The 27,405-nt window shown below is 36.6% G+C and overlaps 4 protein-coding genes across 5 annotated transcripts in view; 2 read left to right on the top strand and 2 right to left on the bottom strand.

Moving 5' to 3' along the window:
- Positions 1-249, bottom strand: part of exd3 (exonuclease 3'-5' domain containing 3) — a 38,066-nt gene extending 37,817 nt beyond the window's left edge. Inside the window, exon 1 of one of the 2 annotated variants that reach the window (XM_056737322.1) lies at positions 172-249. The gene's annotated coding sequence lies outside the window, so the exon portion shown is untranslated. Of the gene's footprint in view, positions 1-167 lie in introns of both variants that reach the window. The other variant, XM_056737323.1, reaches the window with a different exon arrangement.
- A 107-nt stretch (positions 250-356) lies between these two features.
- cdc37l1 (cell division cycle 37-like 1) lies at positions 357-7,852 on the top strand. Its single transcript, XM_056737324.1, has 8 exons — positions 357-1,010; positions 2,212-2,481; positions 2,633-2,729; positions 2,822-2,937; positions 3,061-3,183; positions 4,445-4,618; positions 4,830-4,901; positions 6,654-7,852. Exons 1-8 carry the CDS (start codon positions 954-956, stop codon positions 6,765-6,767), a joined length of 1,023 nt encoding a protein of 340 aa, XP_056593302.1. The 5' UTR covers positions 357-953; the 3' UTR covers positions 6,768-7,852.
- A 652-nt stretch (positions 7,853-8,504) lies between these two features.
- On the bottom strand, positions 8,505-14,703 carry ak3 (adenylate kinase 3). The gene is made up of 5 exons (XM_056737326.1): positions 14,345-14,703; positions 12,776-12,895; positions 12,318-12,490; positions 10,792-10,910; positions 8,505-9,779 (listed from the first exon to the last, which is right to left on the bottom strand). Exons 1-5 carry the CDS (start codon positions 14,490-14,492, stop codon positions 9,665-9,667), a joined length of 675 nt encoding a protein of 224 aa, XP_056593304.1. The 5' UTR covers positions 14,493-14,703; the 3' UTR covers positions 8,505-9,664.
- A 5,533-nt stretch (positions 14,704-20,236) lies between these two features.
- ugcg (UDP-glucose ceramide glucosyltransferase) overlaps positions 20,237-27,405 on the top strand; it is a 29,468-nt gene continuing 22,299 nt past the window's right edge. Inside the window, exon 1 of the mRNA XM_056736213.1 lies at positions 20,237-20,443. Within this exon, the coding sequence (XP_056592191.1) occupies positions 20,346-20,443 (98 nt within the window). The 5' untranslated portion in view covers positions 20,237-20,345. The remainder of the gene's footprint in view (positions 20,444-27,405) is intronic.

Raw genomic sequence — 27,405 nt, 5'->3', positions numbered from 1 at the left:
TCGAGGTCTCAAAACATGATTTTTCAATTGAGTGGCTAATGTCAATTTGCTAGTTTGTCACGAAAACATTGGCCGTCAAGACATTTCAATGTACTGATGTCAAAAACAAAACTATGTCGTTGAAATGATACGACATTGAGATATTTAATTTATGTTGAAAAACTTACTCACAAAACGTGGATGTCAAACGAGGCGATGGTATGTGGAATAAATCTTTACACACATCCGGTCGGAACCATTTCATGGCGGAATTGTTTATTATGGTCATTTAATGATGTGACACGCGAATACTCTCGCGAATTAGTTTTGCTGGGATTATTTGCAAGCGTGATGCAGATTCCAGACCTCCTGACTATAAAATATATATATATATATATATTAAATATAAAAAGTTTGTTATATAAAAGTGTAACATAAACAATATTTTGGTCACTGAGGAAAATAGAGGATTAAGGACGCCATCTGTTGACCATTTCTAGGACCACGTGAGGTGATAATCTTTCAGCAACACCGCAAAATAATGTTGAAACAGGCATAATAACTTTAAAAAAGTTAGAAACTATATTATAATACTACGTTACATAAGCGTTTGAAAACATAACGCGACATAACAAGAGTTGCTTTCAAAAATATCTTTAAAAAATTTAAAAAAAGATACACGTAAAAAATAACTAAAAATAAAAGGTAATTAAATCAAAAGAAATATTGAATTTCGCTTAAGTTGCGTCGTTGTTTTTGCGTCCTTGGTCACGTGATGTACGCATGCGTCGGTGTACGTACGGCAGTTGTCATGAGTGGCTAAAACGAGCTGTTGGCGCACTGCTGATGATATAACCTGAAAATAACCCTCTCTGTTCGCTTCGACCTCAACGAATCGTATATTATTTTAATATCACAAGCTATATAAACACCAGAACGCGACCGGAGGCTTCGGGACGGACTTAAACAGCAACATGGAGTGGTTTGCTGAACAGGATCGAAAGGAGATGTCCCGCACACACCCACAAGAGGTAACAGTAACGTTACCCGAGAAAGTTGGCCAGCGCTTTATTTACACTCTCGTACAAACTGCCATTTTTTAAATCAGTATAATAGTGCGATCTCTTGTGTTTTAACCTTTAAGAAGTCATTTAAAGTCATTATTGCTCAGTCAGGAGGACCCGTTAGCCTGCTAAACTAGCTGCTACAGTAAAACTTCCCTGCAAGACATGGACAGCATTGAGACATCAGATCCGAACGTGTGAAGGCCAAAATGTGTTAGTTGTGTAAACATCTTGCTAGTTTTTAAGACACCGTCAAACGGCCTGACCGTCCAATCGTCCTTAGTGGATTACATGCCTCTTATTTTAAAGACAGCTTCCATTTGTGTGTTATCCTGTGTACTGTTTTACAGAGACAATGTGACGTTATACTTGATACATGGGTTGCTATACCTATGTTTATAATGTCTAGGCTATCAAAAGTTTATCTGTGTCTTTAATATGAGGCCATTCTTACTCTTCATCCTTCATTTGGTTTGTTGACACCTGGAGCTAATGAGTGTTTTGGTGTTATTAGATCCAATGAGATAGTTATGCATCACACAACAACATCATAAAAGACTTCTCTTCCATCTCCTCAAGATTTGATGTGTTTTTTGTCTAAACACATTTTTAGAGAGCAAAAACATCAACATCAACATATATGTGACCCTGGACAACAAAACCAGTCTTATGGGTCAATGTTTCCAATTTGAGATTTTGACATAATCCGAAAGATTACTAAATGAGTTTTATATTGATGTATGAGCTGATAGAAAAAGGACGATATCTGGCTCGAAATATTGAGAAAATTGCCTTTGAAATTGTTGAACAGAGGGACTGTGGCAGGAAATCCACTCACAAAAATAAAGCTTTTATATATTTACGGTTGGAAATTCACAAAATATCTTTATGGAACATGATCTTTACTTAATATATAATATATTATATGATTTTTGGCATAAAAGAAAAATCGATCATTTTGACCCATACAATGTATTTTTGTCTTTTACTTAAAATGTTCCCGTGCTACTTAAATCTGGTTTTGTGATCCAGGGTCACATATATTCTGTTCTGCTGAATACAGTCAACTCTTGGGAAGAGTGTGATACATTTTTTTGATATGCCAGCCAAGAAATTGTGGCTAACGTTTTCTCTCCCTTTCTGTTTCTTGTCATGCGTCTCTATCCAGCCCAGTGTGGACAGCATGGCGTCCCTGTGCCAGAGTCAGCAGCGCTGTGTAAAGGCCTCCGTTGCGTGTCAGTGGCAGCTGGCGGAGGCGCAGGACCAGCTGTGTGGTCTGGAGCTTCACGGCTCGGAGTCTGTGGAACAGGAGCACGCTCAAGCTCTGGCTTCTTCCACCGAGCTCTCGCAGATCGAACAGGAGTGGAAGCATAAAGAGAGAATGCTGGGAAGGAGTCCTACGCTGTGTCCGGAGGCCAGTCGAGACGTGTTTGACAAGGTACTCATGCAAGAAATGTTCGGCCTAAGGTCTGGTCCCCATTGCGGTTTATTCTGGTCATAACGATCTGTGACTTTCGTTGGAACCGTTTTGTATGAACAGAAAAAGTGTTTGTCTATAAAACCACTAACCCCCTTCTCTTCGTTTTTAGAGTATCATAAACAGTTCTCAAACTTGGCCTAAGGAATGTGATCATGACAAAAGCCAAAGTTTCGTCCAACGTTATGAGGAGCTGTTAAAACATTTTGGTAAATTGTGGTGTTGGTTGTTCTTTTATGCCATTTTTAAGCTCCGGATTACTGTTTGCTGGCTTGTTATGCCCTTTGTTGTGATCGGACAGGTATGTTAAGAAGGTGGGACGACAGCCAGCGCTTTCTATCAGAGCACCCCCCTCTTATCTGTGAAGAAACAGCCAATTACTTAATTCTGTGGAGCTTTCGGTTACAATCGGAGCAAGTGAGTCTACAACACCTCTGCCGTATCAAATGCATTTTGCAATGCACGTTTCAATTGCTTGGAACGTGTTTTTCGAGTGATACCGATGTGATGTGTGTCATGTGTCTTCTGGATGCTCTTCAGAAAGAGGCTTTAATGGAGCAGGTCGCTCATCAGGCGGTCGTCATGCAGTTTATTCTGGAGATGGCCAAGAACGCCCAGGAGGACCCACGAGGCTGCTTCCGTCAGTTCTTTCAGAAAGCCAAAGTGAGGTTTCTTTCAGATTAACCCGCTGCAATGCTACAGAAATGCTCCTGCAACCTTTTTTATGCATTTCCTTGTGCGGAATACACAGGGTTTTTAATGCACAATGCAAATGCTGTCATTACCAAGAATGCATTTGTCTTTAAAGCATTATGTATATTGTTAAATGTATATATGAATCCAAAGTCAGAAGTTTGGAAACATGTTATGATTCTTACATTTTTGTCTTTATCGCTCTTTGGTGTGTGGCTTGAAAGCACTTTCCCCTTAATAGGAACCACAATAAGTACTTTCATTGTTTTCATTTGGTAACATTTCAGAAAATGTTTCACTGTTTCATCATGCTTATGTAATGTAAACAGCTTACGGCGACCTACATAAGATATTATGCTCTTCGAAAACAAACTCCTTATTATGTGTCAAGGCTCTTGTTTACTAAAAATAGTCAATTTGAGTGTTGTGCATTAATATCAGTGACCACTAGAGAGAATCAAGACATAACTGACAGCCTATGATGAGGAAAACAACACAACATGATGAAATGTTGCTGCTGGATGTTTGACACATTTGCTGTGTTGTCATTTTGGACAACCTAGTTTGAAATATGTTAACATTGAATTAAATAATACATTTTATTGTTTTTATTTTACTGGAGGTTGTATATTCTGGTAATTTGTTAGATCTTATTTCAATTTAATTAAATACCTACTGTTTTACATTTAGGTATTCATTCATTGTAACAAATTTTAGCTTTGCCCAAAGTTTTTATAGTTCTTGTACAATTCTGTGGTTTTATTTATTTATGTAGTATCAATGTGTTATGGTATATTTAGCTCGAGTAAACTTTGAGCTTATGTCATTAATAACGACATGTAGGCATTTTGCAAAATAACAAAAAATGTACAAATTTTCACGGGTTTTAAAAACTATTTTCCAATTGTCACTGTCAGAAAATTCTAGAAATTTCTGTAGCGCAGGAAGGATGAAAGGATGATGGGTGACTACTTCTGGAACTTGGTTCGTGAGGACAGTTTTAGTCATAAGAGACAAAAACAATTAAATGTACACTGAAGTGTTGGATGACACATTTTTTGTAACCGTCATGTTAAACTGTTATTTTGAGCAATGGTAAAAAAAAAGATGTGATTTTCATATTCAGCATGTTAAACCTCCGTAACAATTGAAACGAAACAGCCTTTAAAAAAATGTTACATTGTATTATTTGTCGTTTTTTTTTTATTGTTTGTTTGCTTATGTTCTAAAGGCGGGACAGGAAGGATACTTAGACGTTTTCCATAAAGAACTTGAGGCCTTTAAGCAGAGAGTAATGGAGTATACAATGAAATCAGAAGGAGAAACCCCAAAGCAGACGGCACACCAGAACACAGTGCCAGGCTGTCGCCTCGACCCCAAAGACGTTCTGGAGTCTCTGCCACCGGTAGGTCGCCTCTGTATGACGCAGCAGAAACAAACAGAAACAATAGAAACAAACTGGACTTCTATCATAAGTTACACTTGGAAAAATCTCTTATTTCAAATCTTAATGACCATGATCGTGTTGATGTTGGTCATCAACGTGTTCTATTGAATTACACATGTATTAAAGCATTAAATGCATGAAATAAATCCTATAAATGTTGATTTTGCAGGATCTAAAAACGTGTATCCAGATGCAAGATATGCACATCCTTCAGAACTTGCTGCGCACCATGAACCCACAGGTAACACGGATGTTCTTTAACCATAGCCGCGGATTACTCCAAATGTTCATGTAATCAGCATCTCTACATGTATTTGTGGTCAGTCCAGTGTCTGTTGAATTTTAACAAAATTAGACCTCAGGAGTGACAGAGAGTCATCCAACAGCAATGTGAAAGACTTAAAGATTAACAGGGAATATGAACTTGTTTTCTTTGCAGTATGTTAAAGGGTGGTATGACACGGCTAAAACGTTTGTTTCAGATGTAAAGCAACGTGTATACACGATTAAAGGTTAAAAATGCTGTATTTTCCACAAACCGTGCATGTTTGTATTTCCTCTTTGCCCGCCTCTCTGAACGCACAGATTTTTAACAAACTCAAAGGTGGGCTATGATTGGCCAGCTAACCAGTGTGTAGTGATTGGTCGAATACTGCAAGAGTGTGACAGAAATTTAACACCGCTTACCATATTTGGAACATCAGGTTCAAAAGCAATTGTACTGACAGATACGCAAACCTTACTTGCTTATTCATTGGGGCGGTCTTAGTCAAATTATACCACGAACTGACGTAGATTTGAGGGGGTGTGGTTACACGAGGCGTTTCAGGCAGGTCTGGGTGAGCATCGCTTTTAGATAGAATGCATCTTTTGTTCCGACACTTTTATTTCTGCAATTTTATGTGTCTAATACATGCATGGGCAACTTATAACACACCAAAGACATGTTCGCACCATATGACCCCTTTAAGTTCTGACCTGTTTCTCCAGATTGCATTTTCTGCAAATAAATGAAACTAGAACAGAGACACATGGCTATAAATACAAAATTTTGACTTTTAATTTTGTCCGTGGCTGTAGAGTTAAAGTGCTAGAGTATAAACCATTTTATTCAATTCACATTTATTTCAAGAGCACTTTCGCAGACCGTTTTGCTTTTGCACCTTTTGCTGTAAATGCATATTAGGATAGGCACTAGAGACTGAAACTGAAATAAGGAACAGAAATCTAACCAAACAGGACATTTGTGACATATAGTATAGATGCTATTGTAATTTTTTCATAAGACGTGTGTAGTTATCAACGCAAGGCTTTCATGAGGAAGGTTACTTGCATATTGATAAAAAAACACACGTCTGTGGGGCATGATCAAGTACAAAACGTCATTTAAATTTAGTAAAATGATCTTTTATACTCTAAATGATGCTTTTAGATTATAAAAGATTTTAGGTTTGTTACGATTTCAAATGGCCATCTTCCAAATAACCTTTTTTGAAATAATGCAAGTTATCATAAGATATACTTGTTATATGTGGTTGGTCAGAAATACTGTTTTCAGTACAGAACAAGCCTTCTGTACAGTAACACTACAGCTTGTGCATGCTGTGTGAAACAGGCCTTATAAACCAGACCTCCAAAAACATGTCCTCTAACCACAGACGTGCTGCTAATCCAATGAGAGCCAAAGGACAAGGGCAGACAGGATTACATAACAGCCATAATCTGCAAGAGCGGCACTCTTATTGGAACGAAGCCTGATCTGTAATCCCTCTTCTTGTCCCTTCACAACTCCATGTGAATATATTGGCAGATTTATGTGGATCCAGAAATTTAGAATAAAAAATGATTTGTGTACAACAACATAAAATGATTTTTCTAAAATCTAAAGTTGTTTTTAGTTATTCAAAAAATAAACCCACACAGGGTGAGCTGCTTCTCATCTCGGCCGTGCCGCATCTCAATTTCTCCTTCTTTTGTATCTCGCTCATGGCAGGTGGCAGAATATCACCTAAAGCGTTGTTTGGAAGCAGGACTTTGGACAAATATCCCCAGAGCCTCTAAAGAGGAGAGTTCAGAAACGGACGAATGGAGAATGATGGAGACCTAGCAGACTCTTCGTGGAGAAACATCCGTAGGAATTACACTTTGGTTCGAGAGACAGGAAGATAAAGGGCTGCGCTTAAAGACGTTTGTTTCGTATCCGTGCCTGAACGTGTGCTGCACTTTATATTCATTTAAAAGAGGAAAGTATTTCAATCAAAGAGGGAGCTGCATTTCGAGGCTCTTGTGCTTTCGTGCACGTTTTGTTACAGTTCGGTTGCTAACTTGGTTTTGTCCTCCTGTTTTAGAAGCTTGGAAACAAGGCGCACGAGATGAACCTTCAAGACTTTCTGTATTGTGTAATTATTTTGTTGTTGTTGTGTATGTTGTTTTGCAGTTAGCAAAGTCAGTGATCTTCTACACATTTTGTTGAACAGCCGTTTTCAAATTTCACATTTGGATTTCGCAACTTCCATTGAACGTTGAACCTACGCTGCTATCTGAAAGATGTTTTATGTTTTGAGCTCATGGAGGCGGTAGATTACAGACGTCTTCCTGCAGATAGTGAAACAATGTTATGAAGCAGGACCGCCCTCTCTGCAAGTGTCGATTTGAGGATAAACTTAATTTGCAACCCCACCGACCAACAACACATGAAAAACCAGCAATAATTTGCTATTTTTAAGTGAGATAGAAAGTTCACTCACCATATACGCCTAAACGGTACCTGAATCATCAAGGCCATGTTAATGTAATGAATGTGACTGTGAGATGCCATTCTTGCCAATATGCATCATAGATCATTAACAAATTGTAACAATTGCAATGAAACTGTGCAGATTGTTTGCATTGCCTATTACTGTACACAGCGCATATACAGCAAACCCAGGAACTGTGTAATATTGATTTGTGAAGTATTGATAACTGTGCAAGCTTTACAATCAGATGAATATCACAAATAACATTTTTAGGACTTAAATATTGCAGATTGAACTTCTTGAAATGCTTAATTTTAGAGTATGTGTTATGGTTTCACCGTTATTGTACGCTTGTTTGGTAAGCAATAACAAAGGTTTTGCAACGGGTAGTTCTAGTCCTCGTTTAATTTAAACAGTTTTCATTGCCAGATACAAAAATAAACAATTAGCAGGTCTTGTGTCTTAATGGTTGCCAAATCTAACACTTGCTGCTTTATTTCTGGGTTAAAATGCTCAAAGAAATGTTAATTCTTTCATGAATTACTCACCCTCTAGTTGTTCCAAACATGTTTATATTTTGTTTGGTCGAACACAAAGATATTTGGAAGAATGTTAGCAACTGAAAATTCTAGGACAGCGTTCACTGCCATAGTCGATTTCTTTTTTTGAATACATTTAGGAAAGCAGACTGTTCTTCTTACTTTGTGTTCAAAAGAAAGTTTCTTTTTCTAGTCAACCGTGGCTTAGAACTGTCGGTTGCTTACTTTCTCCCAAATATTTTTCTTGGCGGTCATCAGATAAAGACATGTATTCAGGTTTGGAACAACTTGAGGGTGAGTTGTTCATGACAAAATTTTCACTTTCAGGTGGAGTGTCCCTTTAAGAGCAAGGTTTAGAAAGAAGATAACCCATGTTAACCGCAGTGTGGCGGGTTAGCACGGATAGCTGTTATAGCACGTTCACCCAGTGAAGTCACAAGGCGTGCGACATAAAATGTAAGATTATATATATGAAGGTGTCCTACACACACAGACAGAAGTACAAGATAGCTTCTGGGTAAAACTGCACTGTTGTCACAGATGAAAAAACTCACTGCATAATATTCCTCCTTCTGTAAGGTTGTTATAACCTTGCTCTTTTATAAATTGTGGAAAATATAAATAATACAGAATAAGTGCTGTGTTAACATTTAACTTGTAAACACACAACAAACATTTAGATAGATTAAACAATGTATTCATACAGCATCAATATGATACAATTGGTTGTGTTTTTATGACTCACTAAAAGCAAACCACGACAGAATAACTTTGACACTTTATTGCATTTGTGTCATTGAACTTGTACAACAAACCGGTGCAAAGTCACTACATCTGATATTTCTTAGTTTTAAATGGATTATACAAAAAAAACATAAAATTGTTGCAAAAGCAGCAGTTAAAAACAGATTTTTAATGCACAAATTTGTGTCCAGCAGGTCTCTACATCTTTAGAACAGTGAACAAGGCATATAAAACATAAATGAGGAAAAACACAGTTTGTCCCTTTAATCATTCTTAATTCAAATACTTATCTGTAATATTACTTCTGTCACTTTTTATTGTATTTATCACCTTGTAATCTGTGCAAAATCAGTTTCATCTTGAATAATAAATGGTCTGGTAATATAAAATCTCACGTACAATCATCTTACTTTAAGTCTGCATTACAGTGAAGCAGTTAATGTACAGCACGTTACAAGACCATTTTATGTAAATGTTAAGACTACAGTGAATCACATTAAAATAGTAGTACGATTAAAAAAAATTAAACATTTCAAGTCTGATTATATTTCTTTCACTCTTCAACAATTATTAAGACCTTGCTAAATTAAGTAGGTGAATGCGAACAGGAATGATATTGAGCTGTTGTGTGTTATGCAGCACCTTTGACTGGAAAAAAAGCTGAAATGCTTCGGATGGTTTGGTCTCCTAAGGAAACTTGGAATTGGTTAGTTTTGAAGTATAAATATTATAACGACAACATCTATAATACTCCAACAACAGCAAGCTAAACCGCTCAAAGTGGCAGTGCACAGAAGCCTTATTTAGCCATTCGCTTTGTGTTGTGTGATATCCTCTCGTAGTTTGGCACCAAATGTTGATACCAAATGTTCACTCAACAAAGGAGTGTTTTATCTCTCTTTACTGTAGTCTGGTTAAGGCCATGGGTGTGCATTGAACTCCTCAGTGTGTTTCAGTAGCTGTCAATTTTTTCCAAAATGTTTTCATGCTTCTCTTGCCTGCTGATTCCCTGGGATTTTTTTGCTTAGGAAGGCATGAACGTGAGGCCATATCTTGTTTGTTTCGGTTCCTGTGAAGGTCTCCAGCACTCCTTTACTCCTGGTTGAGAGTAGGACGTTTATCAGATTTAAGGACATGAACAGATCATTATTTTGTACATAAACAAATATTTGACCCCTCGTGTCATTTTTTTTAAAGCTTTATTGTGCTTGCAGAGACATGTTACTGGTGCTAATGATGCTCCATATTTGAATATGTACATGAAGGAGATTTAGTAAATAATTTCAGCAGAATTTTCTTTTTCAAGTGAACTAATATTATAATGTTTGCTTACTGTACTATTTTGTGAATTGTTTTAACCCGTGTGAATCAAGGTTATTGTAGTTTACTAAAACTATTCAACCCTTTCTGTTTATTGAAATAAAACATTGGCCTGAATAGCAGTTTAAAAACTGGAACTTAATGAAAAATAGAAATGTTGCATTAGCAATAAACAGAAATAATTTTATGGTCCAATTTTTTTTTCTTAAAACTAATTAAACCTGAAATAAATCAAACTTACTGTATATAGCAATATAAAAAATAAACAAATAAAGTGACAAAAACACATGACAAAATTACTTAAATTATTAAAACCAAAATAATTATTGAACTACAAATCTAGAAATAAAAGCTAATTACAAAATTAAGACAGGCATATTATTTTTGTAATTAAACAAAACTACTGCATATTAAATGACAAAAATGTGATACAATCAGTAACTACAAAATAAAAGTCTGTCTAAATATTAGAGAAACTGCATAATGTGCTTGTGTATACAGTATAAAGTGTACAGAGCTGTCCCCATATCAGATTTTCACAACATGATGACTGTGACCTCAAGAATTCATAATAACAATATTGCTTTCTACACAAAAAAACAAATGCATCTTTGTTTAGTTTATTTTGTTAGTGCTCTTTCTGGCCAGTGAATTGCACTTATGCATGGATGCAGAAAGAGTTTGTTACCATTGCGCTTTGTAAGAATAGATAAGCACTGATATAACACATTTTGACAGTACTGTTATAATGTGACATCCCAATAATAAATAATGCAATAATATACAGTACCTGTAATACTCAAGAACTGGTTGTGTTTGTCTCTCATAGTCCTTCAGCCTCCTGGTGACAGTTTCAGGACTGTCATCGTCTCTCTGAACCAATGGCTCTCCTGTGACATCATCAAGACCCTGTAGACAACACAGACCATTGATTTTGCTCCACTAAAACGTGACATCACAGCAGCGATTAAAGACTCATGTGCTATTAGTTCCATTAAAGAGAATAGTTCGCCTTAATATGAACTTTACGTCCTACAGAAGAAACAACATTATGAAGATCAGTAAATAATGACAAGATGTAAATCTGTGGATAAACAACTGTAAAACTACTATTCCTCAAGAATGAGGATGTTGAAACTGTCTGCAGATGTTGGCTTTTATAGCTAAATCAGGGTGACCTTCAGCTGAACTGTTTCGTGTTGACATAAGCTATTTGAGTAAAAGGCAAACAGTGTTTCACACTCGGCTGGTTCGGTATTTGATTTAAAAATCCTGGATTGGTGTCTTGTGGTTTGTATTTGAAAATAATTCCACTTTTAAATTCAACTGGAAAAGCAGGTAATAAAAATGAATTTTGTTATGAATGTAAGGGCTCTGTAAATGACATGTACAATAGAAAACATGGACAGAAGATAAAACTTCAGTTGTTATCCGGAATAGAAAGATGTATTTGAATTGAAAAAAAAATGAATATTAAGAAAAAGGTTATTGTAAGAATAAACTTGTTTGTCACATGCTTATTGGAATAAGCAATACACAATAAGTGATTTATCCTCAACACTGTAAAAAGTGATATATATTGTGTTTAATAGATAGGGAATGCATGATTTACTCAACCTGCTGCTGTTTTATTACAAGAGTGAACAAAGTCCCCTTAACAAATCCCTTAGTAAACACAAGTGGTCTTATCTCTCTTCCTGTTCTGCAGGTCTGTGATTGGACCAGAGTTCATTTTGAACACGTTTTAAACAAAAGGGTCAGATGGTATTAATGATCCAATGCTTCATTTCTACTCCTTTTTTTTCTTGTTATATTTCAAAAATAACAAAATACTTAGCATGCAAAATAACAATTAAGCAATTATTTATAAAGTCTTTAATTTACCTTTACTAAAACTCTCCACTAAATCTCTGTTATTGAGGGAATGTTTTAGTGTGCATTCCAAACAATACTATTTTCATAATAATAGCAAAATTGTAAAAAGTATAAGATGTAAAAAAATGTATATCTTGCATATACGTGTATTTTGTCATGTTCCACTGAATGATACTTTTTACTCGTTTTAAATGTAAACCTCAATTTCCTTCCTTACTTTCTCTATAAGCCACTTTCGCTTCACAGTTAAAACTGGTACGTGTTCATGTTCACGCTGAGCATTTTCCACACGAGCGGGGTGGTCAACATGTTCTCGTTTAATCATCAACAGTTCTCTCACGCAGCATTAAACAAGACTCTGTATATCGCAACAGCTTTGAGCAGTTTTAAATATTGCTGCTTTCAACAAAAGAGTGATGGGGAAAAGATGAGACGACTCACCAGCTTCTTTGGCGGGTTGAAGTCTATGTTATAGACCCTGCCGCTGGGAAGGTGCACCCAGCGCGATGTCAGCCGCTCCCTGATGGTCTGGAAAGGCACGTCCAGGTTGATAACACTATCAACATCACACATGCTGTCCAAAGCTTCAGCCTGAGCCACAGTTCGGGGAAACCCTGCAAGGAGAGAGAGAATTTTTTTTACATTTAATGAAAGTGAATGGGGACTGGGGCTATCAAGATGTAAAAGTATACATGTATTACATTCCAGGTGTTTTAAAATGATATGTTTGTGTTACACACTATTCACTTATTTCACTCTCATTATATAAAAAAGGTTGCCAAAATATTCTTTCAAAGAACATACATTTATAATTTATGCTAAATAAATGAATAAATATAAATGTATTCATTTATAGATACATACGTTGCGAGTGAATTGATGACAGAATGATATTTTACCATCTATGAGCCAGCTGCTTTGGTTCATTTTCCTCAGGCTGGTCAGAATAAGACGAGAGATGACATCATCAGGAACCAGCTGACCCTGGTCAATACATGACTTCATCAGAAGACCTAAATCTGCATACAAAAGATCAACATTTCAGTTAGTGAATAAAAACAATTTAAAATTCATTAATATAATTCAAATATTGCTAAATGTGTGAATAATAACGAGAAAATTTATCAACAGTAACATAATCTGCCTTTCATCATAGAAGAACATAAAAACACGTTTGTAATTTTAATGTCTAACAACTATAGTGAATCTTAAATACTTTTTTCTAACTTTATGACCTTTAAGTGGTTTAAAACTTTAAAATGATTCTTTGGCAATCACTGTTTGTTTATATATTCACATAATATTGTACATGCATATATGCCAAAGTATGTAAATAGTATACATCTAGCTAACAAATAACATGCACATCAATATTATGTACATTATAGGTCAAATCTATTTATATATGCATGTCATTCAAACAATATTTTATATCAGTGACACGATTTATAAATGCTACATAACAAGAAAAATATTGTTTAGAATAGTTTAGTGTATTAAAATGAAGTAATACGTGCAGGACACTGCAGTGAATGCTTGAAATGTGAACTATTTGAATCCCTTTTGGGGGCTTAAGTCCCTGAAGACCCTGACAACACAACATCTGGCATCTATTTGGGATGTGTGTTTACCTCATCACCAGCATAAGTTTACATTTTGTTTTTAAAGTAAAGTTTTAAACTTTGAAGAGGTTTGTTACTGAATTTGAGTTTATAGTCAGTTTATGTTTAACTAACCGTGTCTGACATGTTTAATATGCAGAGCACATACGTCTACAAGAACCCATTACGAAAATGCCTTATTTAATAGACATGTTTTATAATAAACGAGTTATAAATGTTATAACAGTGCATGCCTACAAGTCAGGTTTAGACTAGATTTAAGGGCTTTGACAAAAAGCTTTTCAGTGTTTACAACAAAGAAAGTGTTGTTGTCTCCAACTAAGGAGGCGTCCAGACATCTGAGGAAGTGTTATAATGCTCTTAACTATTTCCATGTACTTCCAATGAAGAAACGCGTACAATGAAGGAGAAAAAGTGACTGAATGTCTTGGAATACATTGAATATTATGGTCAATATTAGTTCATCGAGGAAAAATGTTAATTTGTAACTTTTCATAGTTTGTCATATAACAGTTTCCAATGACGGTTGTGACTTCAAACCACAGACAGCTGCTTATACAACGTCATACACCGTGCAAAATGCACGCGCATTTGACGCACCAAACTGCTGTCAACTCACTACATGAATGCAAATTTCAGTTTTGACCCTGATTATAAAACAAACTTTTGCAGTATAACCTGCACAAAAGTTATCCTTTAGCTCTCTTACGTTCGCAGCCATTTTCTGCGTAAAGGTGAGGAAACGACGCTGCCGAACTATGTGCAATGCGAACGAATTGTGTAATCGTTTCCAGTCGTGTGTTATAATAACAATAGGACGGCGGTTGTGCAGACTGGACGTGTTACCTGTCTTCGCCTCGATGTTGGCCCGCAGCATGTCACCGCTCGACAGATGCTTGAGTCCGAAACTCTGCGCTATCCGACTAGATACGGTTCCTTTGCCCGAGCCCGGGGCTCCCATTATCACCCCCCGAAAAACACCCTTCAGAGCCATGGCTCTAACTTCACTGATAATAATGCAACGTTTAGTAAACTGACGGAAATAATCTCAAAGAAACATAGTTCTCCTGCTTATGACATTCCCGGCTGCAATTCTTAAAAACACGGGAAAAGTAATCCGGGGATGCGCGATCATGAATGTGTGGACGAAGCAAGATAACTCAACTTTTAATGCTTGAATTGAGCCCTCCTTTTCTCACGCACGCGCATTTCTCGGGGACGACTCTGAAACGCGCTCACATTACAGGAAGTGCACGGAGGATTTGTGAGGACACAAGTGCGTTTGATGTCGATTAAAATGTATACTTTACAAGATGTACTTGTTAAAATGGTTAGATGGTAACCAAGGGGATACAAATTAACGTTGTATTATATGAGCCTAATTCTAGTAAAATATAGCTATAAAATATATCTTTTTAGTAATACTATAATCACATGGATACTACAAAATAAAAGCCTTACTCAATTTGGCTGGGAAAATACAATAATACATATCGATTTCTTCTCATATTATGATTATGCAATGTGATTATGTAATTTACAAATAGGATCAAACAGGCCTTGGCGATGTTATCTAATTTGCTTAAATCATCTACGTTATGGTTTTGTGGGCTCTGATGCGATTGGCATTCGGGTTGATCGTTTTGCATGAACCCAGTCACGAGATCATATTCATGCCCCCTTTACACATGATTGACGGGAGGGGTTGTTTTGGTAGGATAAAGAAGATGTGGATGAAGATATGTTCTCTTCAAAAGATAGCCTTTATTTTTAAAACAATTCCTTTAAGACAATATGACAAACACTGGATTTGGAAAAGCCCATGTTGATGTTAAATCACAGTGTGTGTGGCCAGACATTTGTTGCTGTGTAGTTATGTGTCATTCGTTGTATCATGGTGTAGCACTTGTACATAAATGGTTACTGTGTACATGTGCACAAGAAATGTCTATTGTAAAGAATTGTAATTATTTGTTACTTGTAATCTGTCATACTGCCAGGTTGGACGGAACTGCACCTATGTTTTTCCCCTCCTGTTGCACTTGTGTATATGGTTGAGTGACAATAAAGGGATGTTAAAGGACGATGCTGGTTTCCAGATGTTATGTAGGATGACGTCATAATAATACAAGAAAACAGGCAAAAAAATCGAATCAATATTCTTGTAGGTGTGGAATCAGACCTTTTATACTACAGATGATGAGATTTTGTAACATTTTTTTAACTCACAACGCATGGAAAACTTTAAAATACAGAAGAACCGTAAGCGAAAACAATCGAATTTGCCATCTTTACCAACTTAAATTGACCTTGACTTACTGTGTGTAATAAATTCGAATTCCAAATATTTACAAAAGGGTTATTTCATTTTTGTTATTTAGAAAAGAAAGGGGGTGAAATGAGGTTTTAATTCACAACATCACCACTGTATTTCGCAAAATTTCATACACTGGACCTGTAACAACTATTATTACACAAGTATAACTATGGAAAATATGTTGTAGGACAAAATGATCCTAAATAAACAAACTGTGTATAATACAAATCAATGTATTTTCATTTGCACTGTAGCCATCCTTTTGTCTTGAATGTTCTCTTGGCAATTGAGGTATCACCCTATGCTTAATAAACAGTATTGAAGGATTTAATTAGTTTTCAGTAATTCTTCTGTGCTGATTTTCTTCATTATTTTTTTTTTTTTCACTATTAGCACTGTTTCGCATTATAATTTTCTCCACACAACTTGTATCAAACAATCAAACATATGCCTTCGGATCAAATTGTTTTTAAGATCCTCAAAAAGCAAGTCAAGTGACCATAATTTGTTTTCTTTCCTTAAAGGGTAGATTAAGAGAAAACAAAAACAATCCCGATTTTATTTTTAATCACAATTATAGTCAATTTAATAAAACAACGGGTATACCAAATCTCAAGTACAGGTGGGCAATTCCGTGGAAATGTCAACCTTACCATGAAAAATCATGTTTTTACCAACTGTTATTACTATGGTAATAGCACCGGATTTAACATTTGGAGGTTCAAATACCCACGTGAGATCTCTCTTCATATTTGAAAAGCATTTGTTTTATTTTTAGTGCATGAAAAAGGCCTCCTTTTTTGTCACATTCATGGCGCATGTTTATTTCCTTTTTTTTAAATAGAAAATTTGTTCATAGACTGACATTTTTATGTTTAGACTCTATCAACAAGGGTTTATTAAAATACAAAACAGATGGTTCAATATATTTGTAACAAATTCATTCTCTGAGCATTTTTATGTCATGTCCATGACGCAGGAATTGCCCAGGTGCTACAAAATGCCAATAAAGAACCATGGCTGCACAGTTCTTTAAAGAACCTGTTTCACAAAATATCTTTATAGTGGAAAAAGGTTCTTAATAACATAAAAAGAGTTCTTTCTTTTTAAGAACCTTTTATTGTATGTTTGTGTATGTTGGGTCTCTGTTTGTAGCCTCTATCCACTGTGTACACACATCCAACCACCAGATATTGATGAAACGGTGTTATTGTGTTGTAATTGCCTGACCCTTAGAACCTCTTGTATTATCATACAATGACTGTCGGTTGATAATCATAACTTTTGAAGTGTGGGCTATTTATAGTGTAGAATATTTTCAGCTGATTATCAAAGAAATAGTTAACGGTTAACTTGTTGATTGTCTGTTAAAGTAGTTTTGTGTGTGTGGAATGTCAATTTTAAGAGCTACAGATATCAACTTAAAAGTTCCTTTGGTTTGTGTGCTCTTGAAGTGAATTCAGAGAATGGATGGATGTTTGCTCTTAAAAACGGCACACACTTTCGACTAGTATAAACATACTGCTTAATGATGTTGCTATACAAAAATCCCTCAAAGACATTCTGAATGTCATTTTGCCTAGAGGAACACTGGATCACAGAAGTGTATCAATTCAGGTGGCAGAAAACTGCTCTGACTCATCATTGATGCAAGTAGGTTAACCATGTTCTCATTGATTTTCCTCGCATCTTATATTTGTTTGAGGGAAGTGCTAGACATACCCATCAGTATGTCACAGGTCTTTTTGCCTGATATCAAATTTTAACTTTTGAAAATTGACCAAGGTTAAAGAGGCTAACGTTCAGCTAAAAGTTTCATTATCCATCCCATATTGAAATTGTTATGGGAGTGTTAAGTAAATTAATACATTATATAACCAAACAAAAGGACCTTAGACACGAATAATTTCAATATCTCTTGTAATGTAAGAATCAAACCGAAGTATGAAAAGGCATTCATATAATTCTATGTTCCGTGTGTTATTATGGGACAGACTTAAAAATGTAAACATTCTGTTATGAATTACTCACCCCAATTTTTCCAAACCTGTATGACTTCCTTTGCCCTGTTAAACACAAGGAAAGATATTTGGAAGAATGTTAGCAACTGAGATTTCTGGGGCACCATTTACAAACATTGTCAAAAATATAATATACATATATTTAGCCTCTTCGTTAATTCATCCACAAGGTGGCGCCCTTAAACTTACATTTAAGGCAACACTAAACCTGAATAAATATATTTTTGACCTCCTTCTTATCATGATTTTTACTTACCATCATGACTGCCAGCTATCAGTGTTTATTAGACTAATAGTTTATTTATAAGGTTTATTAAAAGTTTATATATTCATCATATAGTTTATGAGCAACAAAGTTTTTATTCCAAAACCTTTCCACAGTTAGCCAAACATAAAAAAGATTGCGTATTAAACTTACATTTAAGGCAACACTAAACCTGAATTAATATATTTTTGACCTCCTTCTTATCATGTTTTTTACTTACCATCATGACTGCCAGCTATCAGTGTTTATTAGACTAATAGTTAATTTATAAGGTTTATTGAAAGTTTTATATATTCATCCTATAGTTTATGAGCAACAAAGTTTTTATCCCAAAATCTTTCCACAGTTAGCCAAACATAAAAAAGATTGTGTACCATTTTAAATTCCCAAACTCCCAAAGAATGTCAAAAGCACTCGTAATTAAAATCACACTTTGAACACTTTTTGTGCCATAATTTTAATCATGATCTCCGCGTTTGAAATAATGCTATCAATAAAAAGAAGTGGAAGCTGAGTCCGGGTCTCAGCTGGTCTCCCAGCATGGTTTGGTTGGAGAAAGACTAAAGCTGAAGACCAATTTAGCCAAAATAGAAGACCAGCTTATACCGTCTTAAAAAGAGTCAATTGTCTTTAACTGTTCTGTTATGATATTCCAACACATTCTTCCGTCTGAAAGGACCAAAGGACACCATTCATGTCATAAAATAAGTCATATCTTATTTATTTACTATTGTTTCAATTAGTTCATTCATTCATTGTAATTTAAACAGGTATTTAAAAATGACATCATCATTAACAGAAACTATTTTCTGACATTGCCGGTTTTGGTTGTACATATCCAAGCCATTGTTTCCAAGAGCCAGGCAAGCTCTCATGTCCTGGTAGTGATGTCATCACAACCCTTATCCATTTACAAGGAGTGTCTGTGACAACATATTTCCACTGACTCAGCCCGCTGAGGTCAACCTCAGCTATTGGTTATCAACTCTGCACCTGATGTTGTGTGATGGTAAGGAAGAAATAAACAATTGCATGCGTAGAATAGCAGCACAAAATGTTCTTCCTGTTCAGGTGACATGGAATTGTTTTGTTTTGCTTATGGCAACATATGGGAAGTCCCATTACTCAGCATAATGCACAAGTGAGCCAACACTGACCGCTTGTAATGGGTGTCTTCTCTTCACTTAACTGGACATCGTTCCAATGGATGATCATGTTAATGGATGTTGGTTGAAAATGAGTTCTCATTCACTATGTGTGTGTGTGTATTACCATTAGTGATACCAGTAGATTTTCACGTTGTGAGGACATTTCTTAGGTCCCCATGAGGGAAAATAGATTATAAATCATACAGAATATAATTTATTGAAAATATAAATTGCCGAAAGGTTTGTGTGATTGTTAGTTTAGTAGGTTGATGTAGGGTTAGGGGATAGGATATATCATAAGCTTGATATAAAACCAATGGAAGTCAATGGAATGTCCCCATAACACTATGAAAAAGTGTGTCTGTCACATATAAATGACTTTTGCCATAAAAACATAAATATTAGACAACCGGGGTTTAATATTGTAAAGAGTTTAACCATTGGTTGTCAGGGTATTGTTCATATTTACTGTTCACACGTTTGTTTTAGCTTATACGTATGTAACTTCCGCAAAACTGATAATTATGTTAAAATTTATTTTCCAAGTCTATCACACTTAGATGCAGATATACACAAGAGAGCGTGTAGAAAGCGTGCGTGCGTGCGTGCGTGCGTGCGTGTGGAGGAAAAATCTCTTCTGGGAGTGTAAGCACACTGCGGTGTTTTGTAGCATGTTTGATATGTTTATCAGAAGGAAAGAGTCTCTTTTTCACGCCCTTACTTTTTATGAGGCATATTTCTTTTAGCTTTTTTGAAGAAAAGACATAAGAAAGACGTCAGTGTGAGTGACTTATACCTCAAGTGTTTCTTTTGTGTACTCCTGGCGGGCACATATTATATTATATTATAAGTCCCAAGTCCAGGGTTGTAAGATACGCGCCCGGGTTTTGCTAGGAGTCTTGCACCGAGCAGACTCCGCCCACCGCGACCGCAGTAATGCAACCAGAAGCTCCACCCACTTCTGAAATGCGCTGATTCCCTGCAGACCCGCCCGCAGCGCAGCTTAGCTATCTGAATGGGTGTATGTGAGTGTGTGAGCTTTACAGCTTTCAGGGCCGAACACTGAGGTGTCAGCACATCCGGACACAGGACAGCCATGGCCCTGCTCGATCTCGCTCTGCAAGGGTTTTCCATCTTCGGATTTGTGTTGTTTATCGTCCTCTGGCTCATGCACTTAGTCTCCATCATCTACGTGTAAGTGAATTTTTTCTTGTTAGTGTGGCATCACTGATTCGAGAGTGACAGGCAGCGCATTTAAACGCGGCATATCTCAGAAGGGCTATTATAAACCAAGCTGATTTGGAGCGTTTCCAGCCAGCGTTGTGGATGGTCGCGTCGCTCGCTCGAGGTGCAGATGGGGTGTAACGTGACGTTTTGGGTCTGTGTAAGAAGACGGGTTTCCTTTTCGCCGCCTTGCTATCTCGCTGCTGCTGATGTATGTTTCGTGATAATCACACGTATATATAGTAGAATGTCTATTTTATAGATGTAAAACTCATTTAAAGGACTGGTGTTATTTATACCTGAATTATAGACACATTACACCACAAGCTGATTCACATCGCTAGCGCTGGTCGTTAGCATAGCAACTGCGCAGTATCCGTGTTACGGTATTTTATTCTGTAGTTGACCAAACCCGCAAAAACATGTTTAATGTTGTTTTGTCGTTATTATTATTTATTTTTTATTATTATTTGTGGTGGGTTTGATGAATCGGGGTTACAACCTCGTCAGTGTTTACTCGGTCAGTTAACTGTAGCTTCAGAAGACGGACAGATTCACCCGGCTTTGAGGCAACACATGTACATTTATATTTCTTATCCCACTTAATTTACCCGTAATTTGCCCTGTGCTGTGTAAATGTCTGTATTTAAAGTTAAACCACTCATTGTCATACTTTATTTGGATTTTATATATGTATTTATGATCTAGTGTCATGTAAAGCCACCCATCCCGTTAGGTTGGTGTACATGTTTTGAACATTACGCACCGTGTGTCAGAAGTTTGGACACACGCCTACTTAATCTTTTATACTTTCTCTACTTTTTGTAGTAGTAGTAATCATTTAGATTGTGTGGACCACGAATGAGATATGAGAGGTGTAGTGGCAAAGAAACGTTAAAACAAACCAAGGCAAAATTATGGTTTATTTGATGCTCCTTGAAAGTAGACAGGCTTTGTGTACATTATAATCTTGGGCATTTTCCCAGCCAGCTTTACCAGGTGCCACCTTAAATACCTTCAGATTTTGAACAGATACTGATTTGGTTTGCTTTAGGTTCAACTCTTACTTTAACTTTTAACTGGTTCTCATCTCAACTTTATTAACTTTTACATGTTGGCACTGTTAATTTTTGTCTACAAAAACCAACTTCTAATGTCTTTCCATTGACATGTTTTGTGGTCGTGAAAAATATACGTTCCGATGAGCGGGTCTTTTGTCTGTGGTGGTATGTCATATGACTCCATGGCTAGGCTGACTGAACTTTGGTTATAGACAACGTCAGGTTGGGAGGTTCCCCCACTTGCAACAGTGTCATGTGAGTTGACTTGTGTTGGATCACAATCCGATTCAAAAGAATACACGAGAGAAATCCAGAGTAACCTTCTTATCCGAGTTAGGCTGGTTATGTAGCCTGTCTTGGTTCACGTCCGCCTCTCGTGATTGTTTTTAGACATTTGCAAACTCCCAAATGATGTGTGCTTGTCCACCTGCTAATGCAAAAATGTCCAGGCTTAGTGACGGACAGGTGATCACAGTTCATTTGATTCCCGTCGGTCTCAAGACATTGTCTCTTTTTGTAGATCTGTTATCATGTGTTATCTGTTTTTACAATCAACAGTTAAGATTTAATTTCCAGGTTTCACAGTTTAGATTAAAATTTTACCGCACGGTCAAAGATGGGAAGATAAACAGATACTTGCTGGAAAATGATAAGAAAAGATGCAAAAACATAACCAGTCATTGTATTTAAGAGTGTTGCAGTTTATCTTTGTCTTTTTTGACAAAACTGATCTGTACATTCATCTACATAAGGTTATTCTGGTCATATGTATACGTCAGTAGAATTTGCCAGAAGAATGCTCAATACGCCTCTCAAAACCATATATGCGTGTCATAAAACCACTCGTGCATGGAGGACAAATGTAAGATGATCTAGTGTCCACATTGACTGCACTTGTCCGGGCATTTATCCGTATTGTTGATCGCTGGTTGCTTATGACCAGTAGTAAACATTTTAAAGCAGATGATGTGTTTGCCTGACTGCTTCGCATTCTGTTTCAACTCTTTTGTGAGCCCACCATTGTTTCGTGTGAACAACATTTGAGTGGCTTTGAGGTTTACTTTTGAAAAGGTACACAAGATCGGTTCTTGGAATTGTTGTTGTTGTTTTTTTCTCGTAAATTTACTACAAATTAGAGCTTGGTTTGATAAAGTGCTTTGCAGACGGGAGTTCATACAATTGTCATAAAGATAACCTTTGGCCCTTAACTGCACCGTGACTTTATGTACTACTCTTCATTTTAAGATGCCTTTGACACCATAACATCTGGTCATGCTACTGTTTCTCTCCACCACAATTCGACTCATTCGGTTTGATCTGTTGTCGGGCCGGTATGAAAGGACTCTGTTCAATGGATCAGGGTGTACCCTCGGTGACGGTGGTCCACCTGATGAATGGTGTTGGTCATCAGTGATCTAGTGGTATATTCATTTTAGTTTAAATGGGATAATTCACCCCAAAATAAAAAAAGTTCTTTCATCGTTTTCATTTATTCACCATGTTGTTTAAAACGTATGACTCATTTTTTTTGTGGAACACAAAAGGAGATGTTTTGAGAAATGTCTCTGTGGTTTTGTGTTCAAACAAACGAAGTCAACGGGAAAATTGTGTTCAGTGGCTAACGTTCTCCAAAATATTTTCTTTTGTGTTCTGGAATTCATACAGGTTTGGAACAACATTAGGGAGAATAAATGATAAATGAGGTTTCATTTTTGGGTCGAACTGCCCCATTATTACTTGTAATGTGTATGCTTTGTCAACTAGAAATGGCTTTCACGATCCATTTTACTTTCAGTAAATGACATATTTGTGAGTGAAACAGGATCTTCAATGAAAATGCAGGTTGGGACTTGCTGTCTGTCCATCAGGAATTAAAAGATCTCCGGCTGGTTGGAGGGGCTGATATGTTAAAGTGCTTGATGATGTCAACTGAGCAGGAAAGTCGTTTCAAAGGGAAAAGGACAATAGTTTTTTTGAAAAACTAAAAACAAGATGCTAAATACATATTTTTTTGCATTATGTATGTATAAATACAACAACACTGGACAATGGCGGATGCAACTACTTTCTCACGCTTCTGGCATGGAAAGAAAAAATATTTGATTAATCTTTATTACAAATCTGTGTTTTGTAATCTGCACCGAAACACAGGAAATTAGGTTGAGACGCTGGCTCTGTGGTATTAACTCACTTCTCATCATGTCAGTATTCAAATGTAATGTAATCCATTTAAAGGTACAGTTTGTAACAATTTTGCTTTAAAATATCCAATAACCACTAAACTAGTGTTATAAAAAATATATTCTGTTCAGCTGAGTACTTACAACAACTCAAATGTTTCCAACTACTTGTAAATCGTGAGAAAATCGGCATTCTAAATAGTGACACGGTGCCGTGCAGTCACCTGTCAATGGCGTCATATCCGCATTACCCTTTGTTACCGCCTTTACTGACGTAGAGACGTTATGACAACAGTGTCGTGGACAAATACGGGAGAAGTGTCTAGCGTCTAGCAAGCCACCAACTTGTTTCGAGCAGTAACTTATTTATGGACCCAAATTATACGCAACAATTTTAAAACTTAACCTCATCAGCTAACACGATTTCTCGTTCCCGTCTGATTGATGGCCATCAGCGGTGGAGTTGAAGACAACAGATCCCATCAATCCACACCCCTTCACAGCGTCATCAAGCTACGCCATTGTTTTTGTTTGGATTGTGCGCCCTCTAGTGGCGTTTTTTTACAAACTGTACCTTTAAAGTCACAGTAAAAGCCTTAGTAGCGTAAAATATAATGAACACTATCATCGTATATGTTCACAGGCAATGCATGTGTCTTAATAGGTTAACAGAACAAGTTCAAGGTGTGTTTTTTCCATAACATGATGAATAATTTGAGTATTTATTGTGTTTGGCATACCTAGTATACACCTTCACACATTGTCTGAAAGAGAGAATCGGGTGTTGGATGAAGGAAAGAATTAATCAACTATTATAGCTTGGCACGGCCCTGCCATAAATTACAAAGCATCAGCATGGGTCATTGTTCAGAGGTGTAAGAGAGAGGAATGTAAAATTTGTGATGTAACCGAGAGTTTCATTCATTTCTCTCTAACGCCTAGTTTCATTTTTTCATATCAGGTTTGGGAAGCATGTGCATCATGCCTCAGGGAACCTCACCTAAGTGGATTTTACTTCCTCTTTGGTTGCTATTCCTGGTTCTTCAGCTACATTGGTTCTTATGTCATGCCTATTGTCAGGTCGTGATAGGATCTTTTTTGTCATAATTTCTTATTTGCACACATTCGGGAATTGCGCGCTGTCATGTGTTGCTAGGGGTTGAATGGAAAAGTAAAAGGAAAGCTGACAGTTCTGTAAATGAATTTTGTGTGATTCTTGAGTATCATTTAGAGACTGCTATAATGACTAGATGAGTGGTTGCTAGGTGGTTGCACGGTCAAAAGCCAAGCCTCTGGTCTGTTATGATTCACACATTAAAGGGATTGTTGACCCAAAAATGAACATTCTGTCATCATTTACTCACCCTTTTGTCATTCCAAACCTGTATGACTTTTTTGATGACAGAATTTACATTTTTGGGTGAACAATCACTACAATGGTTCAATAGTGAATTTGATACCTTAAAAAAAAAAGGTGGGTTGCTGGTTTGCCCTCGCAAACGCCGTTGTGAAACCATAAAATTGACACTTAATATTTGTAGAGCATGTTGGAAACCATAAGATTGATGATTCACTTTTTAATTTTGGTATTCACTTAAAATAGCAAAATTATCAATTGGTACGGCATGCCTCCCGCATACAAATCATATTCTTCACACAACAAAAGTAATGCTTTATTTAGCTTGCTTAGCTCGAGGGCGTTAGCATATTGTGAGCAACAAAAGCAAATTAATTCCCAATGGTTTATTAAAATGTAGTCAGCGTTTATTCCAGGAAAGTTTTGCAGGGGTTCAAGCACAGGGACTGAGGTGGACTGAGGGTCGAGGTGATTTCAGTAAGGGAGGTTGGGCTGCGTCGCATATTTATTAAAGCGTAAGAGAGAAGAAACGTGTTGCTGATAAACAATGAGGAAGAGTTACACAGTTCTTACAATTCTAAAATACTTAAGGAACCTTGCAGAGTTTTGGTATCATGGAATCTAGTTTTCCCATCAATGAGTATTTCTGCATGTATTGTGGCAATTCTAGTCCAGTGTCATTGTCTGTTGAATTTCGACAGAAACCAAACAAAGGAATGAACAAAGTTTCCCAACAGCATTGTGTAAGACGTTTGAAAGATGCAAAGAAATGGGTATATTTCATCATATATGGGTTGTTGACAAATATTCCCGTACATTTGTAGGGCTGTGATGGGGGCAGTTTTTTTCCATCGCGGTAATGGACAAATTAACCGCGTTGGTTGGGAAATATCTATTATTTATATAAATAATATTGATATTATTATTTGCGTGTAGCAACTACATGACGAGTGGAACTTTTTTTAATACTTCTAATCTGAAATAAATGAAGATGAAAAATCTGACTATTAATAGGCGAATTCATAAGTGAAACGGCACACTAAACCTACCTTGGCTTTCCTATTCAGATTGCCATAAAAACTTAAAAACGTACCCGTTGATGGATAAGTAACATGTTGACATTGTCCAGATTAAAATGTGTACATCTACACTAAATGCGGGTTCAGAAGACGTACACAAGAGTGCAATTGAATAGCTGTCTCTTTGTTAGCTACCCATATTTGTTTTTGAACTCATGGATGTAAAACATGAGTATTGTGTTGTTCTAACATGAATATGGACTTTCTTTCTTGCGCAGAACACAAAAGAAGATATTTTGAAGAATGTTGTTAACTTGGGCCCATTCGCTTGAATTGGTTTTGTGTCCGTACAAAAGAAGTAAATGGGGTCCAGTGTTGTTCGGTTACCAACTTTCTTCAAATTATCTACTTTTGTGTTCTGCGCAAGAAAGAAAGTCATACAGGAATAGGGTGAGTAAATGATGAAAGAATTTTCATTTTTGGGTGAACTATCACTGTCATGTGAATTCTAATATGGTTTAAGTGGTAGTTATCTTTATTGTTTTTGATGTGAAAGGGCCTTTAGTATAGCGAGCATTTATGCCGATGTTAACCGACTGACAAATGATCAGTTTTGTGTTCAACCTGACTAAATTACATTGTTAAACACTAATGTTCTTTGTTTTTTTTATATCACAGTCTTGCTTAAGCGTGCTATCTTAAAATAAATGTTTAACAATAAATAGAGCCGAAGGCAACATCACCACTGATGTTTTGGCAGTCGACACAAAAAAACAGACAGGTTGCCAGATCCTCTTGATTTTCACTCCTGCGGATGCACTGCACTGCTTTCATCTGTTACAACCAAATCTGTGCGTGTGCTGTTTTTTGTCTGGCTTTTAAAAGATGTTGCTGTTCCGAAAGCTGGTCTGCTCGCTCAGTGAAGCGCTGGCAAGTGTGTGACGAATGGTTACATCGAGACAGGAAGTGCTGCCTGGAGGATGCTGGAATTGCTTTGCAGTTTTCCCAAGATTACATACTGATATAAACACTGAGAATGTTAACTCGATAGTACCAGCATCTTTGCACCATTTACAAAAACAAGACTCTTGCACAGGCAGCGCTTTCTTGGCCACATCCAGATCCTTTTATAGCCACAAGATAATAAATCTTAACCACTGTGACTGGAATAAATACAGTTCCTTCTACCAGCCTAGACTTGAAGCTCTGTCAGACTGCCTTGCTCAGTCGGATGAGTGCATGAAGCATATCTTTCAATTGAAAGATTTATAACCTGTGAAAGTAAATCTGTCAGATGAGTACACGCTCTCTCACT

Source organism: Triplophysa dalaica, chromosome 22 (genome assembly GCF_015846415.1).
Source record: "Triplophysa dalaica isolate WHDGS20190420 chromosome 22, ASM1584641v1, whole genome shotgun sequence".
Lineage (NCBI taxonomy): Eukaryota > Metazoa > Chordata > Actinopteri > Cypriniformes > Nemacheilidae > Triplophysa > Triplophysa dalaica.
The sequence above is the reverse complement of the archived record's forward strand: the minus strand, read 5'-3'. Positions and strand labels throughout refer to the sequence as shown.